The sequence below is a fragment of the Bacillus rossius genome, chromosome 17, assembly GCF_032445375.1.
Source record: "Bacillus rossius redtenbacheri isolate Brsri chromosome 17, Brsri_v3, whole genome shotgun sequence".
Taxonomy (NCBI): domain Eukaryota; kingdom Metazoa; phylum Arthropoda; class Insecta; order Phasmatodea; family Bacillidae; genus Bacillus; species Bacillus rossius.
This window is the reverse complement of record NC_086344.1, coordinates 39367073-39382916: the sequence shown is the minus strand read 5'-3', so window position 1 is coordinate 39382916 and position 15844 is coordinate 39367073. Positions and strand designations below refer to the sequence as shown.

The following is a 15844-nucleotide window of genomic DNA, read 5'->3' as shown; positions in this document are numbered from 1 at the left end:
CGCGTCGCCTCGGTGGCTGCTGTGGCAGACTGTCCGAGGGGCGGTGTCCTGGCGCCTCTTGAGGGCAGAGTGCGCGTCGCCTCGGTGGCTGCTGTGGCAGGCTGTCCGAGTAGCGGCGTCGTGGCGCCTCTTGAGGGCAGAGTGCGCGTCGCCTCGGTGGCTGCTGTGGCAGGCTGTCCGAGGGGCGGCGTCGTGGCGCCTCTTGAGGGCAGAGTGCGCGTCGCCTCGGTGGCTGCTGTGGCAGGCTGTCCGAGGGGCGGCGTCGTGGCGCCTCTTGAGGGCAGAGTGCGCGTCGCCTCGGTGGCTGCTGTGGCAGGCTGTCCGAGGGGCGGCGTCGTGGCGCCTCTAGCGTTTTTGATGTTTCAGGCGGTGCCGAAGACGGCGTCGACGTCGATGTCGTGCGCGTCTGTCTCGTTTTGGTGGGCTCCATCCCCTGTGCCTCGAAGCCAGGCGGGCACCGCGGGGCGAGTCCCGGTGGCGGGGCCTCGCACAGGCGTCTCGGCGTCGTGGCCCTGGGCATTCCGTTTTCCAGCGTCCCTTTTGAGACCGCGCGCTCATGTGGCAGTGACGACGGCTGCATGTAATTGAAGCTAGGCGGTGGCGACGGTGTGGCGCGACGTGTCGGTGCCGAGTCTGGTGGCGTCCCGGATGAGGCGTGTGTCGTAGACGACGCGGGTTGCGTCGGAACGGTCCTTCGCGGCACTGTGACAGTGGTCAGGTGCGGTGGCGAGGCCATCCCGGCGTCGTGAGGTGTCTCCGACACGCTGCGGATTCGGGTCGTCGTGGCAGACTGCGGTGGGACGGTCGGCGTCGTGCGTCGTTCGGTCGGCTTTGGCGGGTCAAGCGTCGTCGCAGTCATGTTGAGTGGCGTCAGGTCTGCGAGGGGTGTTGAGGCTGGTGGCGTTGGGCCCGGAGGCGGAGGGAGCAGGATTGGCGGCGAGAGGGTGACGAGCGTCGGCGTCGGGACGGAAGGCGTCCTTGGTGAGGCGTAGTGCGTCGGCGTGAGTGGCGTCAGGTTGATGTAGCGTGGTCTCGCTGGTGACGGTGTTTCCGGACTTGGGTCGGGAGGCGTCAGGTCTACGAGGGATGCCGAGGTTGGTGGCTCCGGGACAGGAGGCGACGGGAGCGGGATTGTTGGCGGCATGATGAAGGTCGTCGGCGTCGGGACGGTTGTACGTGACGGTGCGGATGTCGTCGGGGCATGAGTTCGTGATACGTCTTGCGTCTGCGTGAGTGTCGGCGTCGGGACGGTTGTACGTGACGGTGCGGATGTCGTCGGGGCGTGAGTTCGTGATACGTCTTGCGTCTGCGTGAGTGGCGTCTCGATGTCGTGAATTGTCGCGGCGTATCGTAGGGGAGGAATTAGTAGCGCTGCTCCCGAATACTGCACTTGGGTGGCTCGTCCTGCGGTACATCGCGCGCACGTGAACGTGAAGGACTCGCGCCTCAAAGTACCTTCACGCTCGTTGGTGCAGTCACGATGCCATAGGTCGGTACACTCGTCGCAGTGGTAGCCCATGCTACTTCCTCCAGGACACGACCGGCTTCCACACATCGTCATCCCGTATGTGCGATACTCTTGACAATAGCCACACTCGTACCCCGCGGCGATCCTGCCGTTTAAGTACCATCTCGGGTAGAGGTGGTAACACCCACTGCATTCGTCTGCATCCATCTCTTGTTATCGTGCGTGTTCAGCTGTGTCGAGTCGTGTTTTTCACTCGTGGCTCTGTGCGCGCTGTGCAAGTCTGCGCGCGGGGTCGCGCTCGCCGGCTAGGCAGGTGCCCGGACAGCCGCACAAAACAGAGGCCGAGAATGGCCGCGGCATGGGCGGGGGTGCGGATGGGCGTGTGAGGCGATGGCCGAGAGCGCCCGGACAGCCGCACAAAGAGGAGGCGAAAACGGTCCGCGCGGGGTGGGGGTGGTGACGTCGCTCCGTTGCTCGCCTCGCCGTGATGACGTGTGGAGGTGGGGGTGGTTGGAGTGTCCTTTGTCCGCTCGCCTCGTCGCGCCGGTCTGTCTGGCCTTCGACCCTTCCTGTGTCCAAAATGGCCGTTTCGTGTCTCCGCTGTCGCCTGTTGGTGAATTTATCTCGAAAATGTCCAGGAGGTGGAGAAAAAAAAATTTTCACGTTATTTTCTGCCCCACGCAGCGGGCGCCAAATGCCGTCGTCCGGGGTCTCGGGCTCGAGTCCCGGTGTGGCTCCTAGTGGGAAAAGGCGGTTCTTGCTACGTATTGTCCGGGTGGGCGCCAGACTAGCTCGGTTCTAGTCGTGAGTTTGGGGGTCGTGGATGTATGTGCCCCTGCGTGGCCCACTAGGGCCGGCGGCGGTGTTGCGTGAGATGATTTTAAATAAGAGGCGTGGAGTTAAGGTGGTGGTGTCGTACCTTTTATTCATAGGAACGAGTCGTACACAATACAACACTCTACAGAGGTCCCCGGGGGGGGTTTACTCGTTATTCCGTGGCGCCGTATGGTTTGTGTTCCGCGTTACGTGGCCTCGGACGCTGCTACGTCTCATACGTCTCACTGGTTACACGGGTAACGTAATTTCGTAACACAAAGGCGGGACACAAAATACACTGAATTAAGGGGGTGCGCACAAGTTACGTGGCACTCGTTACTCGGGTAACATAAGTTAGCAATACAAAGTACGGGACACAAAAATACACTGAATTAAGGGGGCGCGCACAAATTACGTGGCACTCGTTACTCGGGTAACGTAAGTTAGCAATACAAAGTACGAGACACAAAAATACACTGAATTAAGGGGGTGGACGATTGGAGACGGCCAATCCCGTATGCAAATGTCTCGGCGCGGGTGTTGTGCCCACTGTGGTGAAACACGCACCGCAATTAAGTTTGTCCAAGTTCCCTTGCGGGTTTGTGGTCAGCGCCGTGCGCGTGACCTTAAATAAAGTTCTGTAAGTTGCGGGAGGCGGCCCGTGCCGTATACTGAAGAGCAGCCCCGCTGACCAAGTGTGGTGCGGGGTGTCTTTAAATTGATGCGGCCGGATTAGGTCCTGGACCGAAAAAAGGGACCGGGTACTCACGGAGAGGTTAAGTAATAAAAGGGGTTCTGTTAATTAGTGACTATATTTACCGGACGTTACTTTCGATGTAGACAAAGGATGTTGCCTCTCCGTGGGACGTAGGTCCGCCCCGGTCCGTGAGCTGCGCTGAACTGCCGAACTGGCATGGCGTCCGAGGGAGGCTCGGCCTCTCTCGCGCCAGGCGTGACCTCATTACGCTAGACTCCAAACGGGTGTGTCTGGAAGAGATTTTATTGTCGCTAAAATCCTAATTTAATGTTTTAGGAGGAATGGGTACGGTTCTTCTCTTGTCTACTCAGGTTTCCGCGGCTTTGTCTTTGATTGCTGTTCGGGTCGCCTGACTCGGGTGGGCCATGGCCAGGGGTGTGTTCCGTTAGCGGGAGCGTATACTGGCGGGTGCAGGTCGGGCTCTGGGGTGGTCGTCGGCCAGACGACGTCAACTTAAAGGTTGAACACTGTGTAGGTGGCAAAACATCAACAAGACAAGTAAATTAAATTAATTGATACTTTTATTATGATTAATGATATGATCTCTGGACAAAATTCTCCAACAGAAAATATGCATTCAATACCACAGTCATATAAATTTCTCCCAAATAAACAATATAAATACATACAAAAAGAGATATAAATGTCTTTGATCTAAGCACAAAAAAATTTCCCAAAATTTACTTTATCTCATTTTATAATACTAGAATATTTACTTTATATGCGATTATTCACAACAAATATCTTTAAATAAAACATTATAAAATTGGCAATTTATTGTAATTTCAGGTCTTGGAAAGCTATGGAAAACTATCGGAAAGAAATATGGCCGCCAACAATTAAAGAAACTGACATCGTACCTCCGTGGGCAGTAAAGCCCGGTCCCCACCCCGCCAGCACCAACCCCCGCTGGCGGAACGCACCCTCACACCCCCTGTCCTCCGTGCAGTCACCATCGCTAGCCAGTCTTCGCCCGTGCGCGACCCAGGACGTACGTTTGACCCTGTGAGACCCTGGGAGATGTGAGACCGCGAGACGTGAGTAGTGATATATGTGAGTGTTTTCCGAATGCGAACTCCTCACCGCCGGCGAGCCTAGTGAGTTGCACAGGGGCTGACGACCCACACCCACCATGGCCTAGCTGCAGGCTAGCCTGGCGCCCATCCGGACCGAACAGTACACCAGCCGACTTCCCTACAAGGCTCACTCGCTAACGCAGCCTCTGTTACCCGGAGGACGGCAAAACTAAATATGGCAATAACGAGCACCCAGATTCAAACTCTTAACTCAACAAGGTACATTGTACTAAACAACTTAAAAAAATTGCCACATAATCTAGTAACAAGAAACATTACCAACTATACTTAGAAAATATTCTAATAGCCATTACTGAATATACCAAATTAATGCATAGCTATTCAATACCCTGAATATCTCGGGCTATCCTCTCTCTCTATCTCTGTGCGTATATGCGATGTCAACGATCAATGACGAGTGATGGTCCCGCAGCTCTATAACTAAATGCTTAAATCCCCGGCGTATACACCCTACATTTTTTCCCCTCTTTCCCACCTATGCCTCTCACTTATCTGGGAAGAATTCTAAAATCGGATACTATAATAGAATGTTCTAAAAGGTTCCTCTTTGTAGTCCAAACAATCGATACACAGACGAGTCTTCCGGTGATATTCGTCTTTTTCTTACTACGATCTTAGTTAGTACCCATGAGTTTGAAGCTATTTAGGAAGGAACACTCTGAATTTTGGTTGGAGTTTGCTGGAGTAGCCTGTCTATAACTTGTGATGTCACAAGATGTTAAGTTCACATAGTGACAACAGGTAAGGTCATTTGTTTCATCTCAATGCTGACCTCCATAGCAGCGCAGTCGGATGCACACCGGCTTGCGGTGCGAGGGGTTCTGGGTTCGAGTCCCGGGTAAGGCATGGGCGTTAATTTACATACAGAGATTTGATTGATAAGATATGATAAATTCTTCGTGTCCGGAAGTGGACAGTTATGAAGAAACGTATAAGAATCCAAGATGGAGAGAGGCTTTGTTTAGGTTACATTTTGTGATGCCATGAACAAGGATGATCTTCAGAAAGTGACCGACAGTGTACGGACTAACTACACACGTGTTACACTCACGCAACTGAAGCGCGCCGCAGCCGTCGGCAGCTTCGGTGGTTACTTTAGGATCAGTTTCGTTGCTGGCGAGGGCGCTGCCATTGTCGACGGCAGTGCTGTTGACCGTGGGAGTGCCGTCGTCCATGTAAGTGCTGTTTCTCAGCGAGTCGCCGCCAGCGTCCCCTGCCCCGAGGTGTGTGTCCCCCTCGACAGAGAGCGCGGAGCGGGCGAGGCAGTGCAGGACCAACACTGCGACGGCCGCCAGGATCACCAGTCCCGCCGCCGCCGCCGCCGCCCGCATCCCCGCCTCCTCAGAGCACCGCCCCCGGCCCCCAGGCTGCTTGGCTGCCCTCGGGTCTGCAATCACAGTCCAGTCACGTGACGCACGCGGCCGTGCTCGGCTAACAAGTGTGGCTGTCTGCAATGAGTCGCCCGTGCAGTTGGCATCTGACACCAGTCTTCATGGCAATCACTTTTAGAATCCAGTTGATATTTGCTTGTTTTCCAGATGTTTATGTACTTATTTCTGGTGTCCATTCTTAGTTTTTTTTAGCGACAATAAAAAAAATAGCAAGGTGTATGTTTAACATAATTATGGTAAATCAATCTTCCCCATCGCAAGAAAGGATTACATGTTGAATGTGTGCTCGGCAAAAGTCCAGACTAATCACATATTTTTGAAAGTGCTCTAGAAAGTCCAGGTGTTACTTGTGTGGCATGACCCAGCATCAACGTGAATACCACAACTGCCAAAACATCATATGGGCTACCAGGGTGCTAGTTTTTACGAGGCTCTCATGATACAACACATTTTTCTTCAAATATTATTGACTGCTTTGAGGCACAACCCATAAATAGTGCTTTATCACGTCCGAAGATGCTTAATAAATCGAAATTAGAATCTCAGCAGTCGTTAAAAACGCAGTCACTTATATAAAATACAGTAATTAAAAAAACTGTTTCCACAATGTAAACACTACACTTCATATAATGTATTGGGCATGACCAACATGGCCATGAGCTGAAAAAAAAAAAAAAGCTTCACCCGTTACCATATGATCATACAGATGTGGACACTCCCTGTGGCAATCTTACAGATCATGTTTTACTAGTCAGCCCTGCTTAGCTGACCATATTTCGGGTCAATGTTTGTGTCAAGCTTTACTCAATTCGTGATTGTACCTGCCTGATTGTACCACTGGCTCGTTAGCTCAAATATAAACACACCCTCACCTTACATTTTACATCACAGTTAAAACATAAATATTTGAACAAATGTGTACCATGAGAGTGAAATGGGGTTACGTGGCCTCGCAAACACTAGCACCTCTCAGCAGCAGTGTTCATGTTGATACTGGGCCGCTCCACGATATAATTAACACTGGACTTCCTAGAGCACTTGCAAACAGTTGTGGTTAGTTTGGACTTCAACCGAGCACGCATCTTGCAACTAGGAAAATTGAATTACCATAATATTTTGGAAATGCACCATTGCTGGTTTTTTTGGCTGTCATAAAGAATACCTTAAGAATGGACACCAAAAATCAGTACATAAACATCTATAAAACAGGCCAATATCAGCTTGTGTCAATTCTTACATGCTCAAACAACACAGAGTATTCCCATGGAAGGTATTCAGTAAGAAAAAAAAATTACAGCTCAAATGAACACAGAGGGCTGACAACGATGGGCAGTAGCAAAATGAACAGTACAGGAAAAAAAAAACAACAACTCCGGAAAACACATTGCCAGAAGAATCCAGTGATGAAATGAGACAGATAATCTGGACGACAAAATTACGACAGCATAGATGAACTCGGTGTTGAAACTAAACATATAACCTTGATGGTTGCGACATTCAGCAGATTGGTATCTCCTCCTGTCATCAGGCGCAAACAAACTGATTCAGCTTGTTTTCCGTGTGTTTATGTAATGATGCGTATTTGTTGTCTATTCCTAAGGTTTAAGAATTCTTTGAAAAGCAGCATAAACTAGCAATGGCGTATGTCCAACATAATATAATAAATAAAATGATCCTTCACATATTTTCGCTTCTGTAAGCCTATTTCCTATACTATTTAATTTGTCACATATGCCACACATTTAAGCCTTTCCTAAGACACCTTAATTTTTTTCCTTTGACATTCATCAGACTTCATACCATCCTGATAATAAAATAATAATAATAATATTGAGAAAGAAAGTTGCTAGATGTGACTTCTTTTAATCAATTTTCAAATGACAAAATAAACAAAGTTTTCGATTTGTTTTAGTTTAACTTGCCAGTGCTAGATTTCATTCAGTTTGATTTCCAAGAGCATTTCATTCCTTCTTACGTTAATAAAAGTAACTTTGATGAAATGTGTACACGAGTTTAATTATTCGCAGGATCTAATTATTATTATTATTATTATTATTATTATTATTATTATTTTCCTTTGACTTCCGACAAGTGTGGAAAGTGAAAAAGCGTGAAAGAAGAATTAACGGAAGGTACTTGGTTTTCGATTGCTCCAACTGCCGCAAGCAGAGCTGAAGGACACCTGACACGTGTGCGTCCTGTGGTGATGCACGCTTCCAGAGCGATGCTTCCACCACGGAGTTAGGAACTGTCAGGAGATGCCAAGCTGCGACGGTGTGAGGCCCCCTACACACGATCAGCCCGAGCAGTATCAGTCGGAACCCAACAGTCGGAACTGTCGTATGTGAGGGACGGTGGACTGATCAGTCGGAACTGATGGCTTTCCATCATCGAGAACCCCCAGTCCGAACTGCAGCATGTGGGAACAGCATCTAGTCAGTCAAATGCAGTGAATCCATCTACTCCATAATATTCTGCTAGGCTTCCATTCGGTGAGTTGTGATTTTTTCCTTCACTGTTTTGTGGTATCACTCTAGGTAGCCGATTTCACAGCATTTCACTGCTACCCGTAGAAACTAAAAAAAAATTGTCGCAGGTATACCTATGAAATTTTGATATCGGTGAAAAGTAACCAAGATGGACTTCATTGCCTAACACTAGTCCGCGGATCCTAACTGCTCCCTTCCAGGATTTAAAAGAAGGGAAACACAAACAAAGAGTGAAAAAATTAAAGCAACTTAGCTAAATACGCTTACAGAGAGATTATTTCAGAAGAATTATTGTAATAATTAGTGGCTGCCTTGCCGCTGTAGCCCCATATGCCTCATACACAGAAGCTGCAAAAATTGTGTTTCCAAGTAACATATATTCAATGCTGCTTTTCATATATACTTTTGACTTGTTTTAGCGAAATCATCAAATAACTGACACAGAACAAAGTATGAAAGACAATTAAATAATAAACCGAAATACATAAATGTTCCATTTTCTTTAATCAAGCAAAATTATTACTTAAATTACTTTGCGTGAACCATGGAGAATTAAACGTCTAGTATTTTAGTGTGAACAATATTTATTTTAAAATTCAAACTTTAAAGAAAACTTGCTCATTAAAATTATTATATAATGGTTGTGCTGGACCCCCGCCTTCACAAAGTTCTGGCTGCGGGCTGGAGTAGTACCAATGGCCTGCAAGTTCTTCTGCCCCTGTTGTTCTGAGTATTTGCAAACAACTTCAGAACTTCCCTGAACCACCCGCTCAGGGTTGGTCTCACACATAATCATCACGCCATCACCACAAGCCACGCCACAACCACATCACCTCACCACGCGACTCCCACCTCATGAGCCACACTCCCCCCCCCCCCCCCCCCCCCCCAACAACACTCTCCACACTAGAGACCGGAAAAATTCGCGGATTCATTTCGTGATAGGCTGAAATTCAAACATGTGTACAATTATGCTGGTTCTGCTATTGGCTCGCAGTTTAACTGGAGCTCTCTGGGCCAATGAGAGACTATCGACCAAAGAAGCGTCGAATCACAAGAGCTACCCAGTGGAGACGCCTCACAATTTAGTACCCAATGAACACGCGTGTTTGCTTGAGAAATGCAGAGGATAATGAAGGCTATCCTAGAGGTCAGGCATCCGCGAATTTTTCCGGTCCCTACTCCCCACCCCTTAACCATAGGATCCCCTAAACATGTCTTCCAATACCCCGCCAAACACGAGCACAGAGGCTAGGGCCGGTGCCCGCAGCCTGGGACTCCGCCCCGGGCCTTGGACCGAGACCCCTGGACATGACGGCATCCCTGCCAGCCGGAGAAGACTGCCTGGGGTCACATCACTGCTCTGCAGGGGACAGGCGGAGAAGCGCTACGCCCCTGTGTGGATGGAGCCTGCACTGGATGCCGCGCTATCTCCATCTCCCTCCCCCCTTCCCCCTGCGATGGGCCTGTCCGCAACATCCGGCGACATACGCCAATATCCGGCGGAGGAAGAGACTGGCTATGTGGCGCGAGCGAGCAGATAAGCAAACCGCAGAAGAAAAAAAAAAGGCCGACCCGAGTAGGACAAAAAAAAAAAAAACGAATGTGAGCGAGTCTTGCAGTACTCACCAGACTTTTTCTTGATGTAGGCTTTTGGACATACCAGACATTTGTAACATATAACTTTGGTGTGACGTGCAAGAGAAATGAACACACGATTACTGTTTGTATGTCTATGATCCATGCTTTTCCTTTTTTACCCACGGCGATCGATCGAACGGTTTAGAAGAGTTTATGCGCTGCAGCGCCATCTAGCAGCGAGTTACAAAAAAAATGGAAAGCATGAAAGCCTTCTGCATAAAAAAAAAAGCACATCGATGTACTTTCATGGTGATCGGTCAAACGGTGTCCGAGTTTATCAACGTCATAAATACCAACATACAATCATATGTATATATATATATATATATATATATATATATATATATATATATATATATATTAGTCTTTAGTTAATTTCACGGCCTGAATTTACATAAACAATAAAAATAAACGACAAAGTAATAATATAACACTAGATAATCTTGAACTGGAAACAATTTTTAACGTATTTAGAACATAAACATGGCTACCACCGGAGCCGAGTAAACCGCTTCTATCGGTCGAACGGAAGAACGTAAACGGAAGAGCTCGACCGTCTGCGTCTGCGTGCTTCTGTAGTAACTCTGTTCCGTGAGATCCGTGTCCGTTTACGTGATCCGTCTCCGTTTACGTGTCCTTGTACAACGGACTTTAAAAGTGCGATTACCTAGTGGACAGAAAAATAAATTGTAATATTTTAATTAATAATGAAAAAAAAGCTCATAAATAAAGCTGAATTTAATTATAATTGTGCTATCCTTTAGGAACCTTTATTTCCCCAGTGGTAACAACACTACGCAAATTTTCTGTTTGGTAAGAACCGCATGAATACTCTCTAAAGCCACACAGGCGCACAAACAGCGCACAGAAAACACCGATTCATTTAACATTTTAAGTTCCTTAGTTAATAAATTATTTTGTAAACTTCCAAACTTGTAAACATTTTAGTTAGCTTAACTTCGCAATACTTAATGAAATGTACAACTTATGTACCACGTTAGAAGCTATAATTTATTTATTTATTGTTTAAATGTATCTTTTGGACTGCAAACATTAGATTGAAAAAATATAATAAAATATAGCGCAACCGATTGTAATGTAAAAGATAACCAACAAAATGTTAAATATAGTTGACACTGAGCTGAAGTTAGCTCTATCCACCGGCTCTATCCGGCCGCCCGGGACAGAGAGCTTGGGACAACAACAGCCTAAGTCATTCCACGCAACTGCGACAATTTCCGGCCGTTATATTTTTGACGTGACAACGTCTAATAAATCGATGAACGCCGGCTGTACGCACGAAAAAGTGTCCAATTACGCACATTGTCCCGTTACGCTGTGTCCCGTTACTCTCATTGTACGCTTGCGCCGCATCTATCTCTCTTCCACCCGATTGGAACAACCATCGATTTGACTTTTTCGAGGCACATTAAACTTGAAACACTCCCATTCGTTTCCTACTTTTCCTATCATTGCCATATCCTTAACAGAATAATAACACAGATTGGAAGAAGTTAAATAGCAAACACGTATAAAAGTTATAGTTAAAATAATCTCTTCGTTAAAGTAATAAACATATTTGAATTAATGAGTGCAAATGAAAGTAAATTTATCAATTAAATTGTAGATTTTAATCACTCCTTCTTTGTATCCATACAAAATAGTGACAATTCAATAAAAATGATTCAATTTTATTCTTAAAAGTATGCAATCATTTCATCAATGTTTTGTTATGACTTTTCACGTTAAACTATCGTCCGTAAACCAACTTTACAGATAACCAATTTTTTTTTTACAACAAATAGTGTGAAGATAACAATAGAGCAGGTACATATATAGCGAGCTTCATGCATGTGTGTACGATCGTAGAAACTTCGCAAAGTGGGTTTAAAAAAAAAAGCTTTGTGACAAGAGACCATGAAAATCACACATTCAAGGATATTAGAGCCCCTGGTTAAACCTGTACGATGGTTCGCACTCTGAATTAAATTTTTATTGATAGTACACACATGTATGAAGGTCGCTATGTAGCTGCTTTATCGTTATCTTCTCACATTTTGTTGTAAAAATATAAAAACTCGGCCGGAAATTGTCGCAGTTGCGTGGAATGACTTAGTCTGTTGTTGTCCCAAGCTCTCTGTCCCGGGCGGCCGACTAGAGCCGGCGGATAGAGCTAACTTCAGCTCAGATATTTTTGACGGTACAATTTCCTTGGGTAATTTTTTGGTATTTTTAAAGTTGCGATTACGTATTATTATGAGTAATAAAGTTTATTCAATTATAGTTTCCATATCACAAAGTTTCATTTGGCGCACCGATACTCTTAGTACATCCATGATGTTCACGAAATGGAATACCCACGGGTACATGCTGCCACACAGGGCCCGCCATCTTGAGACTTGGACTCGTGGGTACGGCTAAGTGCGTACGCAGAATTTCACTGTGTGTGTGTGTGGGGGGGGGGGGGGGTGTAAACAGAACCACTTTGCCCGCTGTTTGCTTGCAAATTATTTCTATTTGTTTGTGGCAATAATATATACCTAGGTGTTTCAGGACTACAAGGGTGGTGGGAAGGAGATTTATATTTCCTTTTCATCGCCACCTTTCGTACGCCCTTGGGACTTGTAAAACTTAGATTTCCATCCCGTGATGAATTTCGTTGCATTTCCGTCGCCTACTACAATTTCACTCTCAACACGTCTAAAGAAGTATATCTTAAAATATGTACATATTGCATGATTTTTTTTGCATTAATAGCTGTCAAACGGGGACGTAACTAGAGAAAAACAGGAAGGGGGGGGGGGGCGCTAAACTGGCAGGATAATTATTACTATATAGATATTTACTTGAATATCGTTAGTGTTTAAACACACAAATATGTTGGAGGGCAGATGAACTTAATTATTTGTATTGAAAGATGCATACATGCTTATCGTCAAATATTTAACAGCTGGTAAATTTTTTTTTGCGTACATACTTATCAACTTGCGATGCATGAAGAATGAAAAAATTGACTGCAAATAAATCTGCTTGTTTACCATCCAAGTTGAATCAGAAATGTTTGAAAGTATGTGGTGGCGATATGTGGTGTTGTCGGGAAAGGTCTCGGTCTGGTTGGTTTGGAAAAGAAAGAAAAAGAAAAAAGGGGGTGTGGGAACCAGTCCAGCTACGCCCCTGCTGCCGATGACAACTCGGGAGTTGGCCACGCACAGCTAGGTAGGGACCGGAAAAATTCGCTGGTACAATGACCTCTAGGATGAACTTTATAGTTCTACGTACACTCGGTCAAATGTCACCCTCTCATTGGCTGCTGCCTTGCGAAGGTGTTCCAATGTAGCAGCCTGTGATTCGATACAGCTTCGGTCGAGTGTTTCTCACTGGCCCAGAGTAGAGATCTGCAAAATTCGCGGATTCATTCGGTGATAGGCTAGAATTCAAACACATATACCTCTCAGATAATTTTGCTATTGGCTTACTGTTCATCTGGATGAATCTCAAACATAAATAAATTTACCCTCAACCAAAGAAGGATCGAATCACGGACAAACCAGCTGAGACGACTTACAAGTCGGCAGCCAATGAACTTGCGTTATTTGCCCGAGTGTACAGGAGAATGTGCAGTCTATCCTGAAGGCCATCGATACGACGAATTTTGCAGGTCTCTACAGCCAGGTGAAGGGCGGTGGCGAGGGGGGCAGAGGGTACCTGCGGTGTCGCCGGAGGGTGCCGGGTTCGAGTCCCCGAGGCCGTGGCGTCGCCTGCTGGACCTCCTCAGCAGCTTCATGGCGTCGGGACGCCTGGTCGACGGGTGACGTCACCGTCCGAGACGCCTCGCTGTTCGCGTCCCTCATGCGTGTGTGTGCTCCCGCAGAAGCAGTCGGCAACACCGCAACTGAGATGTTGTCAACTTGTGCGGCACTTCGCCACGGTTCAAATTCAGAATATATAAATATATCGACGCGCCTACAAAAAGTTAGCGCGTAATTTTAAAGATTTTTTAATTTAACCATGACAAATTGGGCTTTATATTGTCATGTCATGCTTATTACGTGCGCAGTTAATACCTGAAAGCTATTCAGGGAACGGTTGAACAATTGTATGCACTTGGACAGCACAAAAAATTGATGCCCAGTATTAATGCGAACACTTTTTATTGTAGTGATGCAATTGTTTCGCGTGCACAATTTCTGTAATTTTTTACTTGATTATTTCAGTTCCATTTAGAATTTTTTTTTAAAAAAGGTACGGTGTATGACGATTGGCGAATGTTAAGTCCGTGACAGGACGACAGGAGCGAAGGAGGCACAGTTCGCGCGTCTGAGCCACTGTCGTCTCCGCTGATTGGCTGTTGGCTCGAGAGGCGGTAATCCCGACACTAATTACCCAGCTTACCGTGTATAATCCCCCCCCCCCCCTAGAATTGAAACGTTTTTATTTTCAAATGTTCGATTAAAAATCCGCGCACACACGCGCGAAGTTTCTAACCACGGACAAACACGTACTGCTGTCTTAAGGCCCCGCACAACACTGGCCGAGACATCAGAGCGGCGTCTGTTAGCGAACGGCACGTACGAATGCGAGCATTCTGTTCCCGCGTATTTTCAGGAGAGTGAAAAACGGCCGAAACGCGTGTATTCGAAAAAAAAATCAATCGAATGCACCTTCGTCCACGTGAAGTGCTGATCGCCGCTCTGTGAAAGACGAGAAGACAGACACACTAGACGGGCGCTAGAAGCACCAGATAGCGACACAGACGCGCTCCTCAACTGGAAGCGCGTACAGGAGTTTGCAGTCGACGCTGGTCGCCAGAAAGTCGCCACGCCAAGCCGCGGGCTGCGACGGATACTGCCTCTGGCCGCGCCAGGCCTGCCAACTGCCGCGCGCGAAACTGTGGCACGACCTCGCGAGTTATGGTACGCTGTGAAATAATAAAAAAAAAACTGTCCCGCCGAACTTCCCTCCGTTACAGCGTCAAATACACACATGAAATTAACTAACTAAAAATTACAGCATAGACATCCTGACAAAACTCGGCCAGTGATTATGTTCTCACGAGTGAAATATCCTGTGATTGGGCACAAAGTGGAGTACACGAAGGAGCTGGAAAAATTCGCTGTTTCAGTTACCTCTAGGTTAGACTCCATGATCCTATACGTACCCGGGGGAATTACACCTGCTCATTGGATACTCATTCGTGCGTCCTGTCAACTAAGAGGCTTGTGATTCGATACTTTTTTTGTTGGGGTCTTTTTTCTTATTGGCTCGGGGTTCTTCAAGTAATCTGTGGTCCAATCACAGAATCAGCATGAAGGTGAACGAGTTTGGACTATATCCTATCACGAAATGAATCTGCGAATTTTTCCGGTCTCTACTGATGGCAGGCGTTATTTGGAGTAAATGTTACGTCATGATGGTTGAATGTGATGCGGAAAAATATCTATGGTATACAAAATAAGATTTTTAATGTTAACAGCCAGGCAGTATAAATCTAGCAACAGTGCGCGCCATATACCCCGTCTGCAATCTAGGCGAGAGACCATAAAGCGCAGTTCACTTGCGTGCGGGCGAACGCATTGCCTTTGAAGGCGGCGTTCTTGAACATTCACTATAGTAAAGGCTGGTGACCACTGAAGTAACGCCAGTTTATTCCGCTTCCCCGCGAATCACCTTGTATCCGCAGCACAAAAACAAAAAAACGATTGGCGGCGGTATCTTTCGACGGCGTGAGGGCCATAAGTGTGGTATTTTCGCGTACCGGGACAAGAAGCTGCGGTGGTACGTCTGGCAACGCCGCTGCGAGACGTCATCACCGCCGGCCGAGTCAACACAAACAAGCCCTCCTCCAGTCCCTGGCACAGACCACGACACTGCGCAGATGAGCACGAAGTCCGACTCTAGTCGATAGGAGGGGGATTCCAGTGTAGCTACTACACGTACCAACATGGCGGCCGTTTGTTTACAAATGTATTTGAGGTTAAATTGGAGGAAAATGTCAACTCGTTACATTTGTGTTATGAAAATTGGTTTTGGACTTTTAATAATATTCTGATCTAATTTTATTTCCAACAGCTTAACTACAGTCGTTAATAAAAGCAGGCTAGAAAAGCTGATACAAATATGTAAACAAACGTCCGCCATATTGGTATGTGAAAATCAGAAAAAAAAAAAATGTCTGACGACTAATG

At 46.7% G+C, this 15844-nt stretch overlaps 1 protein-coding gene across 1 annotated transcript in view; it reads right to left on the bottom strand.

Annotated features, from left to right (window-relative positions):
* The window catches only part of LOC134540663 (uncharacterized), a 43080-nt gene that overhangs the window by 17406 nt on the left and 9830 nt on the right, over positions 1-15844 (bottom strand). Inside the window, exon 3 of the mRNA XM_063383535.1 lies at positions 5190-5525. Coding sequence (XP_063239605.1) covers positions 5190-5525 — 336 coding nt within the window. The remainder of the gene's footprint in view (positions 1-5189; positions 5526-15844) is intronic.